The sequence below is a fragment of the Centroberyx affinis genome, unplaced genomic scaffold, assembly GCF_046629955.1.
Source record: "Centroberyx affinis isolate AG114_WGS23_722 - 3 ecotype Tasmania unplaced genomic scaffold, CSIRO-AGI_Caff_v1 ptg000235l_1, whole genome shotgun sequence".
NCBI lineage: Eukaryota > Metazoa > Chordata > Actinopteri > Beryciformes > Berycidae > Centroberyx > Centroberyx affinis.
In genome coordinates, this window is record NW_027278920.1 from 266,588 (window position 1) to 291,205 (window position 24,618).

General features: G+C 41.0%; 1 protein-coding gene across 1 annotated transcript; it reads left to right on the forward strand.

Annotated features, from left to right (window-relative positions):
* The first annotated feature begins 1,861 nt into the window (after positions 1 to 1,861).
* Positions 1,862 to 24,037, forward strand: kdm5ba (lysine demethylase 5Ba). Its single transcript, XM_071543023.1, is given in 28 exon segments — positions 1,862 to 2,119; positions 6,991 to 7,068; positions 7,195 to 7,317; positions 7,509 to 7,679; positions 9,338 to 9,463; positions 10,149 to 10,242; positions 10,327 to 10,424; positions 10,617 to 10,775; positions 11,149 to 11,239; positions 11,242 to 11,270; positions 11,470 to 11,628; positions 12,143 to 12,324; positions 12,621 to 12,783; positions 12,918 to 13,037; positions 13,297 to 13,488; positions 13,799 to 13,980; positions 16,054 to 16,178; positions 16,628 to 16,778; positions 17,187 to 17,307; positions 17,633 to 17,988; positions 19,617 to 19,755; positions 19,858 to 20,037; positions 20,126 to 20,284; positions 20,392 to 20,823; positions 21,184 to 21,274; positions 21,372 to 21,568; positions 21,710 to 21,973; positions 22,674 to 24,037. Coding segments are annotated over 28 exon segments (4,473 nt in total). The 5' UTR covers positions 1,862 to 1,966; the 3' UTR covers positions 22,812 to 24,037.
* The last annotated feature ends 581 nt before the right edge of the window (positions 24,038 to 24,618 follow it).

Genomic DNA, 24,618 nt, shown 5'->3' on the forward strand with positions numbered 1-24,618 from the left:
GTTTGATCTGAAAAGTCTCCTGCCAGCGTCACTGTCAGTCAAGGGGACAGACTGTCTCTGACACTCGTCACGCCCGTCCATCAGGGCGGAGCGGATGACAGCTCAATACAATAAGATGAAACATTAATGATCCCCGTGGGGAAACTGGGTCATTGCAGCAGCAGGGAAAAATAAATGTATAATATAAATGGAAAAGATAAATAAATGAATAGAATATAAAGTATTGTGGGATTTATGCAGCCGGCAGTTCAGCACACTAAGTAAATACACTGTGTGGAAAGTATGGGAAAGAGTATGGATCTCTTACATGCATGGATTTATTCACCGTTGTTACAGCATCGATTAAATTGCATTGTTTACATAAGGATGACTAAATATGAAATATGTCCTATATATGTAAATATAAGTATGTATAAACATAACATAAAAATATAAAAAGGAGATATCAATATGTTAACATTAGGTAGGCTATATACAAAAAAAATAAAATATCAATATTCCATAATGAAAGATACCTATGATATAATACTGTCCTAAATGGACCAACAGGAAGCCCAAACAAAACAGAAAACAAGGACATTAAAATAAAATTAAAGACTTGTCTGAACAAACTAATAGAGTGAAACAACTGGAGTGAGATGAGGTGCCCCAGGCCTTAAGATTTTGCACCAGTTTCTAATAGAATCCAATTTCAAGTCACTTTGCATGTTTATTCTGCTGGTATGATGGACGTATAAAGCTTTGTGAGACATTTTCAATCAATAATTTGGCATGCCTTTTAAATTTGTACGTTTGGCTCAAGTGTGCCACCCAAAAAGGCTGAGAGGCACTGTGGTCGAACACTGTTAACTAATCCTATAAACTGACAATTTAACTCACAGATATTGCTTTAAAGTTAGATCAAAGAGACTAGGTAATGTGCTTATCTTGTTTGTGTGTTTATTTCTACCAGCTGATCATTAAGTCAATGTAATGTACATTCATTAAACACGGCAAATAAATGCACGAGTAAGCAATGTGGTAGATTTAATCAAAATGCAGCATTTTAAAATAATATATAACAAAACACTGATCCTTATAGTCGGCGTATTTAGGAATAAAAGTATACAAATGACGGAGGTAAACTGTTTGTTATTAAACCCTTAAATCGACAAACTCTGTCAATGCATGGCTCTGTGTCTGCCACTGCCCAATCAACGAGCTCATCTGGGCCATTTAAAAAGCAAGTCCCGGCCAGCGCGCAGAGATTTAGCGGGTGAGTTCGATTAGAAAACCCGACGTGCTGCCTCACGTTTTACTACCTCGGCACGCCCGGGCGGGGCAAGGAAGAGCCAATCAGACTCGTCCCTTTGTGTAAACGGATTAAATTCGGTACACCCTCGTGCCGGCGGGCGCACGAATCGAACTCACCCAGTAGGAAAGCTCTGATCTGTGAGGAAACCAGGGAACCACTATAATCCTTTACTGGACCTTTACTACAGTGTTGCGCTCGCACCGTGTTAACTGTGTGAGCGTCCCCTTCTCTAAACTAATTCATAAGAGTACCAGAGGGATTGATAGCGAATTAAATGGCGATGTATTCTAACACACGGTCCTACGGGCATTTAACGCCTCCTGACATTTTCATAAACCAGACATAAACACGTACAGTTTGAGCTGTATTGGTGTCATAAAAAAGCACAAAGACAGATTGTACATATAACTAGTACGAATAATTACCAAATGTATTTCTTCGCGTGAGATGTTACATTAATATCATAATTTGTGGGTATCTACTTTTTTAAGCGGAGGTACACGCTCTCTGTCGCCCCCCCTCCCGTCCCCAACTAGATAATTCGTTATTGAGTTCAATGAGTGGAGAGTGGCCATGATCTGAAGCCAGAAATTGAAAGCGAGTATCTCCTCGTCAAATTCATCGCGAGGAACTTTAAATTATTTGTCCGACAGTCACAACAAAGATGCAACGATGACCCAGCCACAGCTGAATGAGTTCATTCCTCCTCCGGAGTGCCCTGTTTTTGAGCCTAGTTGGGAAGAATTTGCCGACCCTTTTGCGTATATCAACAAAATACGACCCATTGCAGAGAAAACTGGCATCTGCAAGGTCCGACCGCCACCAGTGAGTATTTCTTAATTTGGGCCACTATTCAGTCTTTTGCATCATGTAGTTTCTTTACAGCTGATGTTAATAATTTAGCAGACAAAGTTGTGTTTTTAGACAGGTTTTCAACATGGCGGATTGCGGCTCCGAGTTGAATTGTCAGCTAGCCTGAGCTCGGGAGTGCGTTGTTTGCAACAACGATAGTGAAGCTGACTGTCCCCCTGACTGTTCACTCAGATACATGCCATTCAAATAAAATTAAAGTCCCGAGTAAGTTTTCACCCTCGAATTAGCCGGACATGTATGTATTCATTGGGACAGTTATAGGAATATGTCCCCCAAAATTAAGCCAAATGCTAAAGTTTGGCAGTATGCAAACAAATGGAAATTGTTTACGTTAGCGTTAGACGCTTCCTGGACTTGGGCACGGAAATGGCTAACATTTGACCAAGATCAAATTTGGTAATTTCAGTGCATTTAAAAAAAAAAAAATAGATACATGGAAAAGCTGAAGTTTTTCAAACAGGATTTAACGGATTTGCGTTGAGTTAACCTAGGTAACGCAATCAGGCCCATTTATGATGCCGTTGTCTGACACCTTGCTGTAATGTTACGTACGTGCTTGGTGACCAACTCTTTATGGAGAGACTGATCGCGGATGGTATTTAATATTGCGTTGGTTACTGGACAGTTGGTTTGTTAGCCTGAAACTTGCCTGGACGCGATTTTACCTGGATGTTTATAGCGGTATGTTGTAGACCTGTAGTAAATTTAATTAAAGCATGAAAGCAGCTCACTCACAATTTGCTATATTTATAACATTTTATGTTTCTGATTGGAGGATTGTTCTGTCTCTCTTGCCTCCACCCACCTAAATGAGAGTCAGATATTTAGTCTTTAAAAAGATGAGAAGAAGCTCAAATAGCAGAATTTTGTTTCCCAAAGTTAAATGACTGAATTCCAACGCATCTTAAATCGATCTGATTGCTGATGCATTATCATGTTTTTGCTTGTCTTGGGTGCCTTGTCAGATTATGTCAGTGTTATTCAACGTCCTTAAACCTCACGTTCTCTTGACCCTCCCTTTGGGGTTATTAGTGAGGAGAGGGCAGATACGTGATGCAAGGGTGTGTCCACAGAGTCATGCAAATAAGATAAAGGGCTTCTGCTAGTGAAATAAAGGATTATAACTTGAGTAGAGACTAATCCAGCCACCTATAGCGGATATCAGTTTGAAAATATTAACGTACAGGGTGAACATTGTTGTTTTGGATCTGTATGTCACTAAATATCCGGGTCGTTCTTCAATGCAAATTAGGAAACTGTGACGGCCCATTTTGCACGACTAAACAGGATGGCAAGGGGTGGAATTAAATGTAAAAAAAAAAAAGAAAACTTGCCCTAGTGGTTACCCATCCAAAAAGAAACAAGTCATGGCTGAATGTACAGAGCACATATAAATAAAAGGAAGGTAGTAGAAGGTTAGAGCAAAGGTTGTTCGCTCTTGCAGCCTCAAGTTAAAAGCCTATGCTTATTCTGGGATGGTTGAAGGAATTGTTGGCCATCACATTTACTGCAATAGAATTATTTTGACTAATTTACAGTTGTCTACAATAGATATCTTCAAAGAGAGAATTATTTTTTTTTTTCTGATGCAGAGCTTATCATTTAGAAGTGCCCAAGCAGACAAAAAGTCATACTTAGTACCTCGCCCGAACAGCATCTTGAGTAAAAAGCCTTACTACATAGTGTGGAAAGAAGTGGCTGGTCAAAAACGGGTTATGTTATGATGCCCTTCTCCTTGTGTTGCTATATATAAAATGGATATATATAAAAATTAGACTGTCAAAAGTTTGAGTTTGTTAAAATAATCTGAATCTCAAAGTCCACCATTTGCCCTATTCTGCATAAGCAACATTATGCCAGCGCTGTCTAGCAGGTGTAGACCAAATTTTGAAATTTAAAAAAATTTCAAACAAACCCAGTAAATAGTCTGGACTTGTATATTAAAATGTGTATGATTGATCCAAGTATGACTCTTATTTTAAAAGTTGATCTGCGCTAGCACATGCCACATAGTCAGAGAATGGAGCTTACACAGTAGGGCAAATAATAAAAAAGGTTGACATTGAATGGGCAGTTTCAAAGTGGATTTTAGCTAAGTCAAACTTTTGAGTGCCACATATTTGTTTTGTATATGCTCAAGGAGGAAGGCAATGGGCGTCCTGGAGTCCTGTAACATCCTGGGTTTGAATCCAGCCTAGGACCTTTCTCCCTCTCTCATATCATCCCCCTTCCTGTCTCTCTCCACTGTAAGCAGTCCAATAAAGCAAAAAACACCAAAAAAAAATACAAACATTTCTAAAAGAGGGACGATATTTGCAACCTGTTTTTGATCAGACCACGATATGTGGTCAAGATTTCCTCCAAGGTTTTACGTTGGTCACATTTGAACTTGAGGTGCGCGTAAATGCAAATTAATTCCAGCAACATGTTGAGGATGTCTGGGCAAACTCGGCACCAGACCTATTTGTCATTACTTATTTGAGGAGGGCCAGTCAGACCGAAATCACACTCGTATTGTTTATCAGAGTGGTCGCACTTGTGTTTGAACAGTCATCAGAAAAGCCAGGGCTGTCCCCGATGTTTCAAAACAGTTGTGGTCACCTTGTATCAGGACATTTGTGCTTCTAATCCAGCTTCAAAATTTGTCTAAAGATGACACGGCAGTATTAAAGCAAGTTTTGTTGTCCCTGCGCTGGTCAGCCTTTTCAAGAAAAAGTCTGTGCAGACCTGGTAATTTTACATTGCTAATGCCATTGTAAATATTACATGCAATGTCAGTGTTCCATCAGCTGTGCGCTAGGTGGTTATTTAAAGGGAAATGCTGCCCATTTTCAGTAGTAAAATATGTATTTCTCTACCCTTCAGGGAGTACTGTGATCATAGACAAAAAGTGCAAACCGGTTCCAGAGCCGAATTTACCAGAGTCAGGACACATGAGCAGTTTACGTACCTCTGATGCTAGTTTGGTACGCGCCATTTTCAGTACAATGCAGTGTCAATGGAAGTTTGGATTTGAGAACCGAACCGCACAATTTGGAAGCAAACAGAGTTTGCGTGTCCCCATCCAAATGAGCCAGATCATTCTGAAGTGTTGACTGTTTTGTAAAAGATAAGATAATTATGTTTCACGAGGTGCATCCATTTTATTATGCTACAAAATAATGTAAAAAAAAAAACAACACTTTTTTTTGAGTAAATTGTATAGATTTCTATCTTCAAAGTGAAAAGAAAATTTTAGAAATGTTTAAAGATATATAAAAATCAAATAAACTTTGTGCAAAAGTAAGCTCTCCCTCATGTTTCCTTTATGCATCACTAGCAAGTTTCATATCATAATTTACTCAGACATTATTATTGGTTTTGGTAATTCTGTTAAATTTAAGTAAAATTTTTCTGTTGTCCAAAGCTGATATCAGGCCCACTCAATAAATCTCAGTGAGATCGGTGGTTTTAATGTGGATTGTGAATTCTGAAAGCAGGAGCATAGCGTCAAACCCAGTTCCTAAGCCATTGAAGAAAAAGTACCATCCTCCCATTTCAGTGTGGGGAAAAAACATGGGGCATGTTTTAAGTTGATAGAACTCAGTATTTTGAAAAGTATTAGGACCATCTGCTTACAAACATATCAAAAATCTGTGCAGCCAAGTGCTGATACTTTGTCAGTCTGAGAGTGCTTGTTCCATATGAAGGTCAAATGTGAAACGTATCTCAACTAAGGATAAGCGTTTCTGTCTGCTCTTCACTGGCAGAAATGACATCAGGGGTGTTGGGAGTCTTGGAAGAAATAGCTTGAGTGACTGTAAATTATTTCAACTTAACATGTGAATGTTAATATATACTGGTAGCAGCTCTCTTGACAGTTGTAGCAGCCAAATTAACAATATAATAATGTTAGTTTATGGCAGCATAGAGCCTCTTTTATGTGTTACAGTCATTAACAATTTGAAATGGGCTCTAGATGTTGAACTGAATCAGACTGCAAAACTGTGTGCGTGATGATTTCCAGATACCATAAAGCCAAATGGTAGTTGCATTGGGCTATCGACATTGAAATGGGGCGCCCCGGTGACTCACCGAGTAGAGCGCGTACCATATAAGGCTCAGTCCTTCCCGCAGTGACCCGAGTTCGAATCCGGCCCACGGTCATTTGCTGCATGTCCTCCCCTCTCTCTCTCCCATGCCTTCCTGTCTCTTTCTCACACTATCTCTGTCAATGAAGCATAAAATGCCTAAAATAAATCTTTAAAAAAAAAAATCGCATTGAAATGATGAGCATAGCCATAGGCGAAGGGTCAGTTCTGTCTCATCAGCACTTCTCCAACTTTGCCCAGAATCATTTTCGTCTCTACTGTGGTGTTTGTCGCCATCTCTAAAGCAGACTATGTACCAAACTTTAATCTTACGGTCTGAAATTGACATAAAGGCCTAGTAATAGTTTAGGAGTCTGTATGAAAGTAGTTACATAGCCTTTTAAGTAGAATAGCCTTGCTCATTTGATTTTAATATTTATAAAATATTTTATTAATATTATATATTTTTATTTATAAAACCATCTCACAATTAGGCTATATTACAAAACCTGTAAGACAATGCTGGCATTCAGAATGGTTTAAAAATGTATTAAGCTAAGGCCAGCTAATCCTTAAAAGTTAAGGAGGTTGTTTTGACTTTATCTGCATAATCACTCACATGGGGTCCTTGTCTTCTCTATAGTTTGCCATATTTGTGAACAAAAATTGGTGGAAAAGGCTTCTGTTCGAGGTGCAACTATCAAAAAGCTTGTCTTCTTTTGATTAACAAAATGGTATTGTTTCCTCTTGCAGGAATGGCAGCCACCATTTGCCTGCGATGTAGACAGACTGCAATTCACACCACGGATACAAAGGCTTAATGAGTTGGAGGTACATTCACTTATTACGTTACCTGTCTGACTTTCTCTGAATTTCTGACACCTGTCGTCAAGTTAGAGAATAAGTAATTGGATGTTATTGATATAAAACATTAACTTTTGTTTACCCCGCTTTTAGGCTCAGACCAGAGTTAAGCTCAACTTCCTGGATCAAATAGCAAAGTTCTGGGAGCTTCAAGGGTGCACTCTGAAAATCCCTCATGTGGAAAGGAAGATTTTGGATCTGTACCAACTGAACAAGGTATCTACAAAATCTTGCACAATTTGGATGCATGAATCTAAAATGACCAGCAGACTGTTAGTGATCATTTAAACCATTCATAATGCAATTATTTGCACATATTGAGTTCATGTGCACATGAATATAACACAGCATTTTATACACATGGACACACACCCACTAAAAGACTGCATGGTCCCTTCCTTTCCAAGCTGGTGAATGAAGAGGGAGGATTTGATGCAGTCTGCAGAGAGAGGCGCTGGACTAAGATATCTGTCAAGATGGGCTTTGCTCCAGGCAAGGCTATTGGCTCTCATCTGCGGGCACACTATGAGAGGATCCTCTACCCCTATAACCTGTTCCAGACCGGAGTCAATCTGCTGGTATGTCATTGCTCTGAGCTTTTTTTTTTTTTCCAATAGAACAGCGATTATTGTTCACAATTGAGTGGCTGAGCTTGGGAAGAATTCCTAGTCGATTGCAATGCCTTATCAAGTTACACGGTTCAGTATATAACCAGGGAAAATCTTTGGGTGGTTTGAGTGAATGTGTTCCTTCGATCCAGTCCCCCTGTTCAGTGCTGGGAGAGTGATGGAAACAACAGTGCAAAACAGTGACCAAATAAGTGCCAAGTATTAGATGGTTTGGCCACAATCTTTTGGCCCAGGCATTTCAGCCAAGCCGCAATTGTTGTGCGTGACAATGATTAAGGAGCAAGACACTGTTGTCACAGGCAGCATGTGTGTTTATTTTGAGCTCATACTGTCATGATCCACATTCCAAGTTGTGGGGGTGAGATCTCACAAATTCAACAGTATCGTATTCCCAGTCTTGAAGTAGCCGTATGGTACTTGTTAAGATATCGTAATAAAATAAGATATATTGTCTCAGGAAAAGTTTAAGTTTGAGTCAGATGGTCTGCATCACGCTGCTGAATTAGCTTTGCTTTGAATGCAGTGTGTGCCTCAGCCAGATGAACAGTAGCAGACCACTAACTTTAACTTTGTGTCACTGGTGTCCTCAACCTAAAAAAACTAGAATCGACAGCAAAAATTCTCAGGCACACACCAAATTTAAGGAACACCAAATTTCTTCTGAAACTATTGAATTTGTTGACAGTCCCACCATGGCATTCCTTGTGTTTTTGGCTGTGTCTGTGCTTCAGTAGACTTTCATTAGAAGTGCTGTGACTAGAGATCGGTTGCAGTAGGATTGGTTTGATACTTATGCTATTCCAATTCTGTTAAATATTTCTCTTATAGATCTATTCCAAGATTTTCAAATATGCTAATACAACTATGGTCAGATATATTTAAGATAGAAATTCTGGAAAAATAATGGATAAAGTACAAAATAACACATTTATACATTACTCATGGAATATAATTTCCCTTTTTGCCTGCACAAAAACTATGCAATTATAAGGTAGGCTAAGTGCCATTGCTATGCTCTGGAATACTTTCCATGTTTTTGTCTCTCACTTGTTGCAAGGAGCAGAGACAGAATACATGCTGACAGTGAAGCGCACAACTGGTTAAATCTCTCGTGTCTCAAATCAATACGAATGGGCTGTGCATCAAAAAGGTTAAACAAAGCAATGGGTAGTGAAACTATGACATGCAACTAAAATGGTCACACTTGACTGGTCCGGTCTCAGTTTCCGATGTGTTGTCAGTCCAGATCATCAGCAAAGTGGATTTATGCTTTATGTAGCCAACACAACTGTTGACATAGATGATCATATTTAAAAATCCTCAACTAAAAAAACTTTAGTTTTGTCCCGTCCTATATCATTAAAAAGAGAGATGCACGTGTTGGCTTTGTTGATTCAACATACATTTAGAAAACAATTGACAGTACAGTAAGCTGCTTTGGCATTGTTATTTCACTGAGAGCCTAAAATGTTGACTACAGCAGTTATTTATTTATTCATCTGTCTGTCTTACTTGTTGTTACTTAATTCTTAGTCAGTTAGTTCAAATGCTTGTGACCAAAGTCCCAGAGTGTATTTCTCATTACATTTATCAACTTCTCCCTGCAGAAGGCCACCTTGACCAATGACACCAAGGACAAGGAGTACACTCCTCACGACCTGCCGCAGCGCCAGTCTGTCCAGCCCCAGGAGACCTGCAGCATCGCCCGCCGTGCAAAACGGATGAGAGCAGAAGTGAGTCTGCTCTGTCTCTCACCCTGGTTTCTGACTTGACACTGCTGCCTTAATCATTTAAAATTTTCCTTGAGTATATCTGGGCAGTCGAGATGTTATTTTTGTGTTTAAATCGTAAGTAAATGTCGACTAAACGTTCCTATTCATACTGCTTTCGCGCGCACACAACCTGGGAATGATACGGGTTCATTGTGTGTAAGGCAATTCATATTGAGGCTCGTACACACTTATTGACAAACCAATCCAACTTAACTATATTACAAATTTTGGGCAGGTTGTGGAACGATTCACTGAAGGCCATAGCTGGCAACAGGAAGTTGTAATGCACCAGTTTCTCAACACAGAAGCATTGAGAAACAGAATGTGAAAAGGGCCTATTGGGTCACCTTATAACATCCTCGAAAGATGTGTTTACATTCTGTGTCCAACATGGCGGACAACATGACACTCCAGAAACAGACCGGGCTCTCAACCCTAATCATGACACCGGCCATTTTACCTTTCACAATAAGGGTCAGCCCACATATTTTCCAGGTCACATGTCCGGTGTGAAAGGGGTGTCCATAATATCTTACTGAGGACCCAATGAAGCGTAGATCTCTCTCTCACACTCTCTCTCTCTCCCTCTCTCTCTCTCTCTCTCTCTCTCCCTCCTTTTCACTCACTCACTATGGCACTCTGGCAGAGAGGCTGTGTTAAAACTGAGCCAGAGGAAGACTGTGAGAATCGTCCCAATCTTAGGAGGAGGATGGGGATGTATGTGGCCAAGCCAGAGCCTGGTAAGCACAGAGACAACTCATGCCGCATGGTTTATAAGTAGTGTATCTTAACTCTTCCATTGAGCATTCATCTGTGTCTTTCAGTGAGAATGGCAGCGGTTGAGGTGAAACAGGAACCCATGGAGTACGAGGATCCAATAGATGACAAAGACACTGTATTGAGTAGGATAAACAAACCTACAGTGAGTAAAGCTTTATGTTTGTATTGAAATTATGACACACATGCTATGTCCTTTCAGTATGACTACAATTCTGATTTTCTGATTCACGTTTGTTCTTTGTGTTGTGCAGTGCAGTGAATTGTATATTACAGAACAAATTGCACCTTACGGAACAAAGACAACGCCCACTAATCCCCTGTTTTGTCTGCTCAGGTGGACCAGTACATGTGTCTGGTATGTGGCAGTGGGAGTGCTGAGGACCGCCTGCTGTTGTGTGATGGCTGTGATGACAGCTATCACACCTTCTGCCTGATCCCTCCGCTCCACGATGTTCCCAAAGGAGACTGGAGATGCCCCAAGTGCCTGGCTCAGGTGAACTATTGCCACTTTCCCACATCCCTAATTAGACACATCATGGATCCCCTTCTACGTACTTTCTCCTAAATTGAAGTTGTTTAAAATGGAGCGCAAGGATAGTCTTGAAATTTAAATAAAACAGTGGTGGTCTGAACCAAACAAAGGGGAGTCAAAGGGGGGGGAAAAGAAGAAGAAAGGAGTGAGTGGGGAGGTAACAAAGCGCAAACAAGGGGCATCCTAGTGGCTCAATTGGCTAAGGCGCATACCATGTACCTGTAATGTCTTGGGTTTGAATCCGGCCTGGAAGCTATTGTCACATGTAACTCCCCCCCCCTCTCCAGTATGGTTACATTTGCCATGACGTTATATTCCATCCATTTTTCTACAGGAATGCGGCAAACCTCCTGTTGCCTTTGGCTTTGAGCAGGCCAGCAGGAACTACACCCTCCAAACTTTTGGAGACATGGCTGATTCCTTCAAATCGATTATTTCAACATGCCAGTCATGTGAGTATGGCATCAGTTGTTAGTTGATGTCAGCTGTTGTTAATTTAGCCAGTCTTTGTGCTCCTGTTCTCAATCTCCATTTGTTTTTTTGGATGAAACTAGGATATGTCTAGGATATTTTTTTGTATTTTTTTTTTTTAGAGAGCATAAATACACTACATAATTGGACCTAATATGCACAATATATTTTTTTGTGTGTGTAGATGGTTCCTACTGAGCTGGTGGAGAAGGAGTTCTGGCGTCTAGTCAGTACCATCGAGGAGGACGTCACTGTAGAGTACGGGGCAGACATCGCCTCCAAGGAGTTTGGGAGCGGTTTCCCTGTTCAGAACGGTCAGGTTGAAATCCCTCCTGAGGATGAGGTACAGTGTGGCTGTGTAGTGCATAGAGTGTTATACTTGTCTACATGACAACTGCACATTGTTCTTATAAATTAGATTTAAATTGGCTTTAGGTACATTACTTCAACTTTGATATTACTTGATTACCCTCTAAAACCCATTCCAGACAGAATTAAAGGTCTTCAAGAATGCATGTAATAGTTACCTTCATTACCTCCACAACATTCAAAGATTGGATTTGTCATGAAAGTAGTATCTAATATCATGCACACCTTAACAGTTCATTATAAAAAACACTTATCATCAAAGCTAATATACAACCATCACAGCACTACATAAAGAACCTCAAGAATGTTTTCAAAAAGCAGAGTAGGTATTTTGGCCAGTAGCTGGGGAAATCGCCGACATTCCCATCATATTCATGTTTTTGGACACGCTCACTTTCTCCGGTGATGCTAATGCCAGCTGGACAGGGCTACAGTGAGCCGGTGAGTGACAGTTGACTGGAGTGTTGACACCTGTCTCTGACCTGCAGGATTACCTGAGCTGTGGCTGGAACCTGAACAACATGCCAGTGTTGGATGCCTCGGTGCTGACTCATGTTACGGCAGACATCTGTGGGATGAAGTTACCCTGGCTTTACGTGGGCATGTGCTTCTCCTCCTTCTGTTGGCATATTGAGGACCACTGGAGCTACTCCATAAACTACCTTCACTGGTAGAGTGCACTCTTGGACCAAACTGTATTGTGTACATGTTACAGTGATTGTAATTTTGGTGTGCAACTGGCTGGATCAGTCTGGTATATTGCCAACCATGGTCAGAAAGTAATGCAATGTTGTAGTACTACCCAGGTAAACATAGTCAATCAATTACACCCCCCACCACCCCCTCCTCTGGATGAAATGGGTCTCATGTTCCCTCCTCCAATAAAGTGGGACTGGCGGTGTGCAACAACATTAGTGTTATGGTGTTGTGAGTGTTTATAACCAAGTTGTTTCCCCATGTGTACAGGGGGGAGCCAAAGACGTGGTACGGGGCCCCGGGTTATGCTGCAGAGCACCTCGAGGCGGTCATGAGGAAACTGGCCCCTGAGCTGTTTGAGTCCCAGCCAGACCTGCTGCACCAGCTGGTCACCATCATGAACCCCAACACACTGATGAACAACGGTGTCCCGGTAACGCACTCCCTCACACACTCACTTTTTGTCATCACACTTGAATGTCTAAAATAAGGTTAGGTGTGAACAAAACATCAGAGACTGTTTAACAAGTCCAGCTTATAATTTTTTTTTTGCCAACTCTTGTCTAGATCTATCGCACCAACCAGTGTGCTGGCGAGTTTGTCATCACCTTCCCCAGGGCCTACCACAGTGGATTCAACCAGGGCTTCAACTTTGCTGAAGCTGTCAACTTCTGTACCATGGACTGGGTGAGAAAATAGTGTGCACTAATCTGTCTGCACAGTACCCAGGCTTCTTTACACTTCTTATTGACTCCACTAATCACAACAAAGGAAAACAGAATCCAGGACACAGAAAATGTACAATGAAACATTGAAATACAATTGACAGATGGTATGCAGGAAAATCCTGATGTTTTGGAAGAACAGAAGCCTGTTTTTCCTACAGCATTTGTGACTTCTGCCCCATCGTTCTTGAACTCAACCCCCTCCCTGTATTTTCTGGCAGATGCCCATCGGCCGTAAGTGTGTGGAACACTACCGCCAGCTGAGCAGATACTGTGTCTTCTCCCATGATGAGATGGTCTGTAACATGGCCTCTAAAGCGGACATGGATGTGGACCTGGCCTCAGCAGTGCAGAAGGAAATGACCATTATGATCCAGGAAGAAGAGCAGCTTAGGGAGAGGGTTAACAAGATGGTGAGCAATTCTTGTGTTCAGGACACTTTGAAACACTTTTTTTTTCCTTTTTTATATTTTAATTTTGTCTGTCAGATTAGCCAAGTCTAATGCAGGCAAGCAGTGCCAGCTGTAGTTTCAGTGTTTATTTTGTTTATTATACAAGTGATTGCTCTCAGCCTTTCTTTCCATATTTTGAAGATAATGGTCATAACAGAAGACTGAAAAAAACCATATAGACGGAGAAAATACTTATTCTTCCTGTACTGTCTTTGTATCCAGCTCCTCTTTCTTCTCCTCAGCTCTAATGACTATGTATTTGTATCCCCAGGGTGTGGTGCAATCTCAGCAAGTACATTATGACCTGCTGCCAGATGAGGAGCGGCAGTGCTGCAAGTGTCGGACCACCTGCTACCTGTCTGGCATTACCTGTCCCTGCAGTCCTGGCAAGCTGGTGTGTCTGCACCACGCCCAGGACCTCTGCTCCTGTCCTCCGAGCAGCCGCACACTCCAGTGAGTCCGTCTCTAAGAACCACCACAACTGGACATACTCACTTTTGAATGTTACTGTTGATTCCTCACTCCTATCATGACCATGTGTAGTCCAGCAGATACTGATCTACGTAAGCTAGGCTATCAGTTGGGCTTCCTGACGGCATATTAGCTAGTTACAAATAGAGCCACAAGACCTTGCATCAGGTTTGCATAACCTGCTCTTTTTGAAACTAACCAGTATGCAGTTAAAACCCCTTCAAACCTTAAAGCTGCACTATGTAGGTTTGCTAAAAAAAAAAAAATACTCAAAATAATCATTCATAGTCACAAAATTTTACTAAATTAAAAAAAAAATCCTTGTGAAGCAATGTGAAAATGATAAAAAAAACAAAAACCTAGAAGATGCATTTTTCTGTTTGGAAGGATCACTAGTTAGTTTTATAGTTAGTTGTTTTGTTTTTTTATTCATTGCTAAACCAAAATACTTTTTTTAAAAAAAACAATTCTGCAGTCTCAAGTTTCCGTCCTTAAGATAGAGAAAACAGTTTAAAAAAGTATTCACCACTTTGCTGTGGGCTGAATTACCTTACAATTAAGACAAAAAAATGTATTGCAAAGCCCCAAACACAAATTGTACTATGGTGCACGATATTGAAACACAGTCATGGCATTGTTCATGTTTTGATAAATTGTATTGGACTAATTGACGGTATAAGTTACTGTGGGTCATACAACGTGCTTACTTTCCAATAATTGTAGTGGCACAATATGAAGGCAACAGTTGTAGTTCTTTGCGAGTCAATGAACAGCAGCTGGTATTGTGAAAAAGAAAAGAGAACAATAACAAGAAAGATAAAAAGCTCCCTCTGCAATTTTAGTATCCTCTGTCCAATTTCCCGTCCGCAGCAAATTTGGACAAAAGTTTATTTTTACAAGTGGCATTGGGGAGGCTGATTATTTTTCATTTAAACTTAAGGAACTGGCCAAAAATGTGCTCCGTAAACCAAATGCGTATTCCAGCCTGCGCTTCCCATTAAGATGTAGAAACAGGACCTGATATTGGACTTGGCAGCGGAGGCAGATTCAGAACAATTCTGACTAGAAAGGGTCTGGACACCTAACTTTAACTACAACCTTAAGAAATCCCTAACATAAGAAATGTTGAGCAAAATAGTATGAATGAGGTGAAAGGCGACAGTGACAACCGCATTCTACAACCGAACTCACTCCCTGAAAATTCAGACCACCGAATTTGAGAGCGGTTTCGGTTAGTGCGAGTAGTGTGAACCAGAACCCGACTGGGCAACTGCTTGTTACGTGACATAAGGCGCAACACTCGTTAAGTTACGTAACATTATGACCGTTAATTTGAAAGATACGGAGGTAAGTATTGTGAGACATTCTAAAATTATCTGTCTAGCCTGTTTCCTCAACATTGCGGTTCTTCCTACCGCTTCTGCGGTCTTGGCCCTGCCCAAATGTTGCCGTTAAAAGTATCAAGTACATGCGGTGGAAAAAGAGAATATGACGCCGCTGTCAGTGGCGGTTTGTTGAGATCTTATGGATAAATTGACGCCACTGGTTACTGCTGTTACCGGTGTCAAGTAAACTGAAAATACCAAGGAAAATACAGGCAACGGTAGCCGCCATATTGGTCTGAAGTAAACGTTACTATGGTTAAGACATTCTTAACAACCATCGCGAGATCGGAGGAGTGGAGTGACTCCTGTTACCCGTACATGCACAGTCCACTAATTTTACTCCGCTCTGCTCCAGTGTGTACCAGACATACGAATTCACTCATTTATAAATTCGGTTGTCATTACCGAATTCTGGCAGTGTGTACCTATCCCAGATTAAACAAATGGATTAATATATTAAATATAAGTGGATCTTTTCTGTTATTTGAATTTGCCTACATTTCTAGAATTTGATCTTGACTTTGAGTTTGCATGGATCTCTGGCAAAAATATACCAAATTAATGCATTTCCAAATATTTTTTTGCACAACAAAATCATCATATCATGTATTCATTACCTCATACAAGACCATATCATATTCTAATGAAATTTCTATGTCTTTTCCTGCAGTTACAAGTTTACACTGGCTGAATTGTACCCCATGTTGGCAGCGGTGAAGCTACGTGCCGAGTCCTACAAAGACTGGGTCTGCAATGTCCAGGACATACTGGAGCCTACACAAAATAAGAAAAGAGGTGAGTGGGCAATGCAAACATTGTCTTACTACAAAATATCCTAATATCACAAGCACTCTCTCTTAATAAAGTGCTATCTTATCGTATCTTATCTGCCACACTGTCAGTTTGCCTTGCCTTGCTTTACCTTATGTTTTTTTTTTTTCTGAGCCCCTTTGTGATGTTTTAGCTCACCTGCACAATTTGCAATTCTTTCTTCTTTCTGTGTTTTTTATTGTTTAAATGGGCATATAAAGTAAACTACTTGAATTAAATTTGCGTGTTATAGTTTTATGTAATGTATTAATTTATTATAAAGCTCAAATCATATAATCTTCACAAACTTCTATGTATTTAAATGCGAAAAAATAACTTTCGCCACTCTTTTGTTATCACTTAAATTATGTATTTGAACATTGTGCTATATGGATACATTCACTAAGAAATTGGGCTGCTTTCATTATGGACAGGCTTGGATGAGCTTCACAGCTTGGTGGAGCAGGCAGAAGTAAAGGTGTTTCCACAAACCCACTTCCTGGATCGGCTACGCACCATCACCTTAGATGCTGAAAAGTGTGCAGTGATTGCACAGCAACTTCTCAATGGGAAGCGACAGACGAGGTACTACCAACATGGATATGGACACATTAAATATGGAGTTGAGTCTGTTGTTTTCAGTCACATTTTGGAAGGAGTAGAGTGCCAGCTTTCTAATAATACTTACATTTCTCTACTCCTAGTATCAAGACAGATATGCTGTGTTCATTATCAAGTGTTTGCCATGTTGGCATATTTGTGAGAAAATTTCCTGTAAAGTTTGTATTCATGTTTTGAATCCAAGTTTAAATTGTGATACATCACTGATTGTTTATAATTGACTTGTATCTCTATGAATCAAGATTGTATCATAATACAATTTCTTTTCAAGGTGCCAGCACCACAATTTGGATACTATTTTTTGGCAAAATTCTCTGTCATTTTGCTGCCTGTTCTTGCAGATCTCTCCAGCAGTTTTCATTTGTGTTGTAGGTATCGTTCTGGAGGAGGGAAGTCTCAAAGCCAGAACGTGTTGACTGTGGAGGAGCTGCGGTCTTTTGTCAGGCAGTTGGACAACCTGCCTTGCAACATCCGACAGGCTCCCTTACTGAAGGTTAGTGAGCTTGGATTGGCCTTAATAATGGCTATACTTGATCATAACATTTTCTAGGGTCTAATCATCATAATAATAGTCATTGTACAATGTTTCTGATAAACTGCATCTTAAATATCAAATACGGAGCACTAATTTGTGTTTTTTTGTAAGTAACTACTTCAAATTGAAATGCTTTCCTCTGTCATTCAAAATTAACTCTTCTGTCACAACATAGAAACTGATGTGTGGTTTGTGTGTCATTGCTGCATTGTGAATGTAGAGTTGCAGTTCTGTCCCAGTATTCAGATGTCAGGCCCTAATGCCTGTTCAATTTGACCTCTAGGACCTCTTGACTCGGGTGGATGACTTCCAGCAATGCAGTGAGCGGCTCCTCTCTGACGAGTCACCCAGCCCCTCAGAGCTGCAGGACTTGCTTGATGTGAGCCTGGGCCTGGATGTGGAGCTGCCCCAGCTGCCCCTGCTGAGGGAGAGACTGGAGCAGGCTCGCTGGCTGGAGGCGGTGCAGCAGGCCAGCAGCAGGCCTGACAGCCTCTGTCTGGACACCATGAGAAGGCTGATAGACCAGGGTGTGGGCCTGGCCCCTCACAGCTGTGTGGAGAGGGCCATGGCACGCCTGCAGGAGCTGCTGACTGTGTCGGAGCAGTGGGAGGAGCGGGTGCTCAGCCTTATGGAAGCCAGGTGAGGGCGCAGAGCCACACCCGTGTTTTAGTGCACTGTGCCTTATCTCATGTTTGGATCTGCACAGAGTTTCCTCAGTTTCCATGTCTGTCCCCATTATAGTCCCAGTTCTGGTTCTAGAGCAAGAGAAGGGGGGGGAAAGCAGAATAGACTACCAAAAGCATCATCCATCTTTATTTACAATCAAAGACCACATTGGAAATAAGTCTATGACTTTGATGCGTCATCCTTGACAATGGCTGCACTGTATGTTGGTGCTCTGCATTTTATATTTGTCGAAATAAACTAATCCAAATCTACCAGCTCCCAAATTAAGTCAGATACACTGGCTTTTTTCTCAGTGCGAACAATTCTCTGTGAATAAATTTCATTCATAAATGAAATGATCAACATATGGGATAGAAGAAAACGTTGTACAGGAGCGTCATTTCAACAAAACATAAAGTCGACAAGTTCCAGCATAAATTCTATGCAAAATGGACTGGACTATATACAGCAATGATGGGTAATATGCTGATTTGTCAATGGGAGAGGGGGAGATGAAAGAAGAAATTCTCTTCAGTTCTACATTCAGCAGCCAAGCTACTGGCATCTGCTGGAATTGAGATGGATGGTAGACGGATTGATCAAGTAAAGATGCAAATTTATTCAAGACAAGAACAGAATAATGTAGCCCTAAGTCATAGAGTTTCTGTTAAGCAGTGAAAGAAATTACAGGTCTGGGGTAAGTGAATTTGTTAAACTAATGAACAGGATCAATAATTTGTCAGCATTCCTTCCCGCAAGCATGTAATCATAAATGTTGTGGCAAGTTGTGCTTTGAGAATGACCTAATTTCACAGCTTTTTACAGTTACAGACCTTACAAGCAATTTATTTATTATCATATATAACCTCCATTTATTAAGATAAAAGATTGTCACATCACATATAAAAATTTAAAAGAAAAGGATACAATATATAATTTGCAAGTGAATGTGAAGGAGAATTGCCTAAAAACCCTCCAGGGGCTTGAAAAGTGGCATTCTCCAGGCAGCATATTACAAAAAATAATTACAGCGATGTACAATACACAATTTGAATGTATCTATAAATAAGTTTAGAAAAAATTTAATTATAATATATAATAATATAATAAATTATATTTCTAAACCCTGGATTTATACTTGTGTTTTTTTGAGGGAAATATAGATAAATTGCAATGTTTTGTAAATTTACTATTTTCTCTAACAGTGGTGGCAGATGTAAAGTGAAAGAAGTAAAAGCAGCTTAAAATTCAGACAGTGCAGAGTAAAATGTGCCAGGTCTGCAAAGCTGGATCCCGGAGGATAAAGAGGATCAGGGTGTTGTGACAGCGCTTAACCGGCTAATGGCTCCATAGAGAATACACATACAAAACTAGACTCGTACGGCCACAGCCAGCAGCTTAAATGATCTGCTGATATTTGACGTATGATTTGAAGAAAATATGCATTCTTATAGTAAGCCTATAGTAAGCTGTGAAACTCTACTGTTTGTGTCAATATAAAATCTGTTTTTAGTATGTGCAATTTGTCTGTATATTTTGCTGTATTTGTCATGCACACCATTCACCATATGTTTGCTAAAGCCTGTTACATCATTTCACAGGCCATATCACTGCATAGAAACTCTTGAAGCGGCCCTGCAGGAGGTAGAAAACATCCCTGCTTATCTGCCCAACTGCCTGCAGCTTAAGGATCTGGTCACTAAGGCCAAGAAATGGCTTAATGAAGCAGAGGCGCTCCAGGTGAAATAAACTCACAGTTATGCCATGCTGAATTGTCTCATCACTCAAGACTTGGCCAAAGACGATTGTGTTTGAATCTTTTATGTCTGTGCATGCTTGCAGCTCGGGGGCCGTATCCCTGTGCTGGACAGCCTCTCTGAGTTGGTTTTGAGAGCAGAGGGCATCCCAGTAAGGCTCGACCCCCTCAGTCGACTGGAGGCCCTTGTGGCCGATGTGCAGACCTGGAAGGAGAGCGCAGCCAAGACATTCCTAGTGAAGAACTCCCCTTATTCTCTGCTCGAGGTAAACAAAGATATTTCCAGGTGTGATCATTTATTTCAAAACTGTCTTAGGGCCACTAAATAATCTGCGTTTGCATTTGCATTTCCAGGTGCTGTGCCCCCGATGTGATGTGGGGACAGGGCCTCAGAAGATGAGAACTAAAAGGGCAAAAGAAGCTCCACAGATCGGTAAACGAGGCTCAGTGAAACTGGACTCTCTAAGTGATGTGGAAAGAGCTCTTTCTGAGAGCAAGGACTCTGCCTCTGCTGTGCGTGCAGTTATTTTCTCTTAGTCTCACTACTCTTACAGACAGAATGAAATTACAGACTTTTATTTAATGTATTTACATACTGCTGTAATCTTCTCCCTTCATAGATGGCCACTCTTGCAGAGGTACGGCAGAAGGAGATGGAGATCTTGTTCGCTCTGCGGGCTTCAAATGAGTCCAAGTTTCTTCCTGCTGAAAACTGTTGTGCACTTAGTGTATGTGTTTGCCACAAGGCCCCCTCGGGTGCCATGGTGCAGTGTGAGCTTTGTCGAGAGGCTTTCCACTGTGGCTGCGTCGCAACAACCGCGGAGCTCCAGCGAGGCCAAGCCTGGCTGTGCCCACTTTGCCAGCGCTCCAGGAAACCCCCTCTAGACCGGGTTCTGCCCTTACTGGCCTCCCTGCAGAGGATCCGGGTGCGGCTGCCAGAGGGGGACGCCCTCCGCTTCCTCATTGAGCGGACGGTGCGCTGGCAGCACAGAGTCCAGCAGGCGTGCACAGAGGGAATGCTGGAGGAAGTGTCAAAGACGGCCAGTGGACAAGTATGTTGCACTTCAGTTCAACTATTGTTTTCTCAATCCTCCAAGCCTTATTCTTATCATTCACCCTCAGGGGGGATGTTTGCTTTATAACTGCATCCAGCTAATATCAGTAAAACAAATGTCATTAATAGACGCATTGAGCATTTTCTTTTTTAAAGATTTATTTTTTAGGCATTTTTTTATTGATAGCGACAGTGTGAGAGAGAGACAGGAAGGTATGGGAGAGAGAGAGAGAGGGGAGGACATGCGGCAAATGACCGCGGGCGGATTCGAACCCGGGTCGCTGCGGGAAGGACTGAGCCTTATGGTACGCGTTTTCAATCATTCATTGTTATTTTTGTTTATTATATATTGTTGCAGGGGAGACATTGGCCCAGGATATCTTCCCATCTGACTCAGGAAATAAACGGTTCATCTTTTTATATCGAGCACCTATCCGTTCCACTCCAGGGTGAGTGTCAGAGATTTAAGCACCAAGCATCGAAGCATTGCATTCACTATTATCGATTTACCTCTGAAACCACCACTGCTCATCTTATTTGTCATAGGACTAGGTCCTGAGCTGGAGGAATTGATGGTGGAGGGATTCCTGCTGCAGGTCACGCTGCCCGAGACAGAGCAGCTGTACAGATCCTTGCTCCACAAACTGGCCCCCCCGCCCGCCAACAGTGCCCCCTGTGGGAACGGCACCGAACAGGACCAAGAGCACCACCAGTCTCAGAGAGGGAGCCCCCAACACATCCAGGTAACGGTGATTTCAGCAAAGTTCACAGATCAGATTTCCCATCCATACACTTTACATAATCATCACCTTATGTCTATCAGTATTGTTGAATTTATCCAGCTTGAAAATGTGCCGTTTGTGTTTTTTTTTTTTTTTTGTCAGAATGGAATTTCGAGTCTCAAAAAGGAAGCGGTGAACGGTCAGAGCAAACGGACCAAGCGACGCAAGGAAAGCTCAGATTCTCAGCACAAGGACAAGGCCAAGAAGTCTCGCAAAAAGAAGTCCAAGAAGAGCAAGGAGAAGAGTCAAGAAGCCAAGAGGACTTGCTCTCCCAGCAACACACTGTCCGACCCCGTCCCGTCAGATTCAGAAGAGGACTTCTCGCTGTGCGCTGCACCGTGGTGCAGGGAGCCAGAGGGCGATGAGGTTTGTTTTATACCTTTCTACTGTATTGAATTTAAACTGATTTCTTATGTTCTCAATTTTCTCTGTCAAGAAAATCACAAACTTGTTCAGTATCGCTATTGGGTTTGTTTATTTTTTTTTATCTGCTATGCTAAAGAGGATAAAATGACAAGAGAAGTGAAGAATAACCCTCTAGTTTATTTTTCCAAGAGTAATGGGAATTTTTCTATTACTCTTTTATTTTTGTAAGTGATTTATTTAGCCACTTCTTTTGTCATCTTATCCTCTTTGGCTTACAGATGTAGATGAACAACAGATGAATATAGTTATCTCTCTGATGGGATGGGTTAAAGCTAAGGTCAAAGGCACCACATATAGGATTTCTTCAATGACATCGCTGCCTATCAGCTTTGATACTGTACACTTCTGCAATAAAACATACTTGACTCATTCACCAATAGTGTAGCAGTTCAAATGAGCGTTTGGCAGATCCAGGGTCAAATTTCTCAGCAATTCCTGTTCAGCAGACTGTTAAATGTTTCCAAACTAAGAGAAGAAAAGAAACAGACCATTTTCAAAGGAAAGCGGGTCAAATGGGTGATTTGGTATTATATTTGGTAGCCTACAAGAATTACAGTATGCTATCTGATAATCCTAGTCGTTTGGATGTTGTGAAATGCAACAACAAATAATTTTCTTGTTCTCCTCATGTCCTCCTCAGGTAAACTGGGTCCAATGCGATGGCAGCTGCAATCAGTGGTTCCACCAGATCTGTGTAGGAGTGTCTGCTGAGCAAGCAGAGAAGGAGGACTATATCTGCATAAGCTGCACACAGCCAGACTATGACAGGGGAGAATGAAGACCAAAAAATCAGCTTTGAAGGATCAGCAGTTTTGTTGCAAGCCGCAGCACTCGAGTGCAGATATGAACTTTGTGCCCTGCGGCTCCCCTTTTACCTTCCGGCTTGCCCTTAGTGACTATGGTGCTATTTACTTTTTCCAGACTTACAAAATACTTCTGTCACTGTTCGTCATGGTGGCTGGATTTTCAGCCAATCAACTAATCTTTCCAAAACTTTCTGAGACTTGATGCAGACTGTACAAAATGGCAAACGTTTCAAGAACCAACAGCGCAGGGATTTTTCAACCAAAAAAGTCAATTTGACATCACGTTTTAGAACTTCCTGTTTTTTACATGCATCTGAACAATGTGAAATTTTATCTTTCTCTTGTAGAGTTAATATTATTTATCTGAGCAATAACTGAACTCCATTAAAGGAGTTCAGTTTTCACCTGAGCTATATTTGTGCTTAGAGGTTCTTTGATAGAATGCCTTCTTGAAGCAAAGGTTGACCCTAAAAATTCACTGAGTCCTGTGATATTACACAGTTCAGTCAGTATTTGTGAACAGGAATAACTCTCCAGAATCAAGAGACCAGAGAACAGTGACAAGGAAATTGAATGTTTGAGCTTTTTGATACAAATGTGCTTTGTTTAAGTGCAAACGGGTATGCACCAGAAAATTTGCCCACATCCCTTTAAAATCACTGACTTTGATACAAAGTCAGGTCTCCTGTCAGTGGAGAAGTTCTTCAGTTTGTCTCATCGAGAGAGTTGTGGATCCCTTGTTTTGTAGCTTTGGCTGAGGCTTGTTTGTGTTCACGAGGCAAGACTAAACTGTCCGACATCACAGGAATGTACATTTTGTTTTAGGGTGGGTTTTCCCTTTAAGGTTTAGGATGAAAATATTGTGTGTTGGACTTAGAGTTAACACAGACTGTGTGATTTAACTGCCACGGGTATATGACCTTTTTCTGCTCCTTTGGGTAAATAATATAATTCATATGTTGCAGTTTGCATTATAAAATAAAAATGTTTGTTCCCATAAGTCCAGGCTCTCCTATCCTGTTTATGCTGAATACTGCAATTCAAATTCATCATTTGTGTCGGTGGCTTTATTTAGAATCACTCCTGGTGAAGAAAATGTGATGTTATGGCTGGTTTGGCAAGGTTGTATGAATTGCACGACATATTTTTAAAGAAAGTTACTGAAGCTGCTGAGTAGCATCCTGTGAACTGGGCTTGTAGTCGCTCATGGTTGTGTTGTTATATCATATATGGAGCACAAACACCTCACTTTGAAAGCCCTATTTCAGTTTTTGCTATGTGCTCAGAAGTAAAAAGAAAAAAAAAATTCTTAAGTGGCAGTGATTCTCAACCATGTGCCATCGAGGCCCACGAGTCTGCAGGTTTTCATTCCAACCAAACACTACACAAACGGTTCTACTCTGTGTTTATATCAAGAAATCAAAAACATAGCAGGAAATCTGCCAAAATGTTTAGTAAGCTAAGTGTTCTCTTGTAAGTTTTTGCCAATATGATCCAACAATGTGATTTCCCGCACATCTTTGTAAATCTGAATGTAACATGCACTGACACACATAGGTGTTGATTTAATGTTGCTGTCTCTAGGTGAGAAATCAATATTTTTAAACTCAAAACATGAATCATACCAATTGATAGAATAGTGTGGAATCTGAATCTCCCAGGACCGGTGACAGTGGTGTTCAAAAACATTTTAAATCTAACCCTTTAAATGTTCCCTGGCTTTAGTGTAGAACGACCTCTGGTAACCCTGATCTGTGTGGATTCTTCTCCTTGACACCA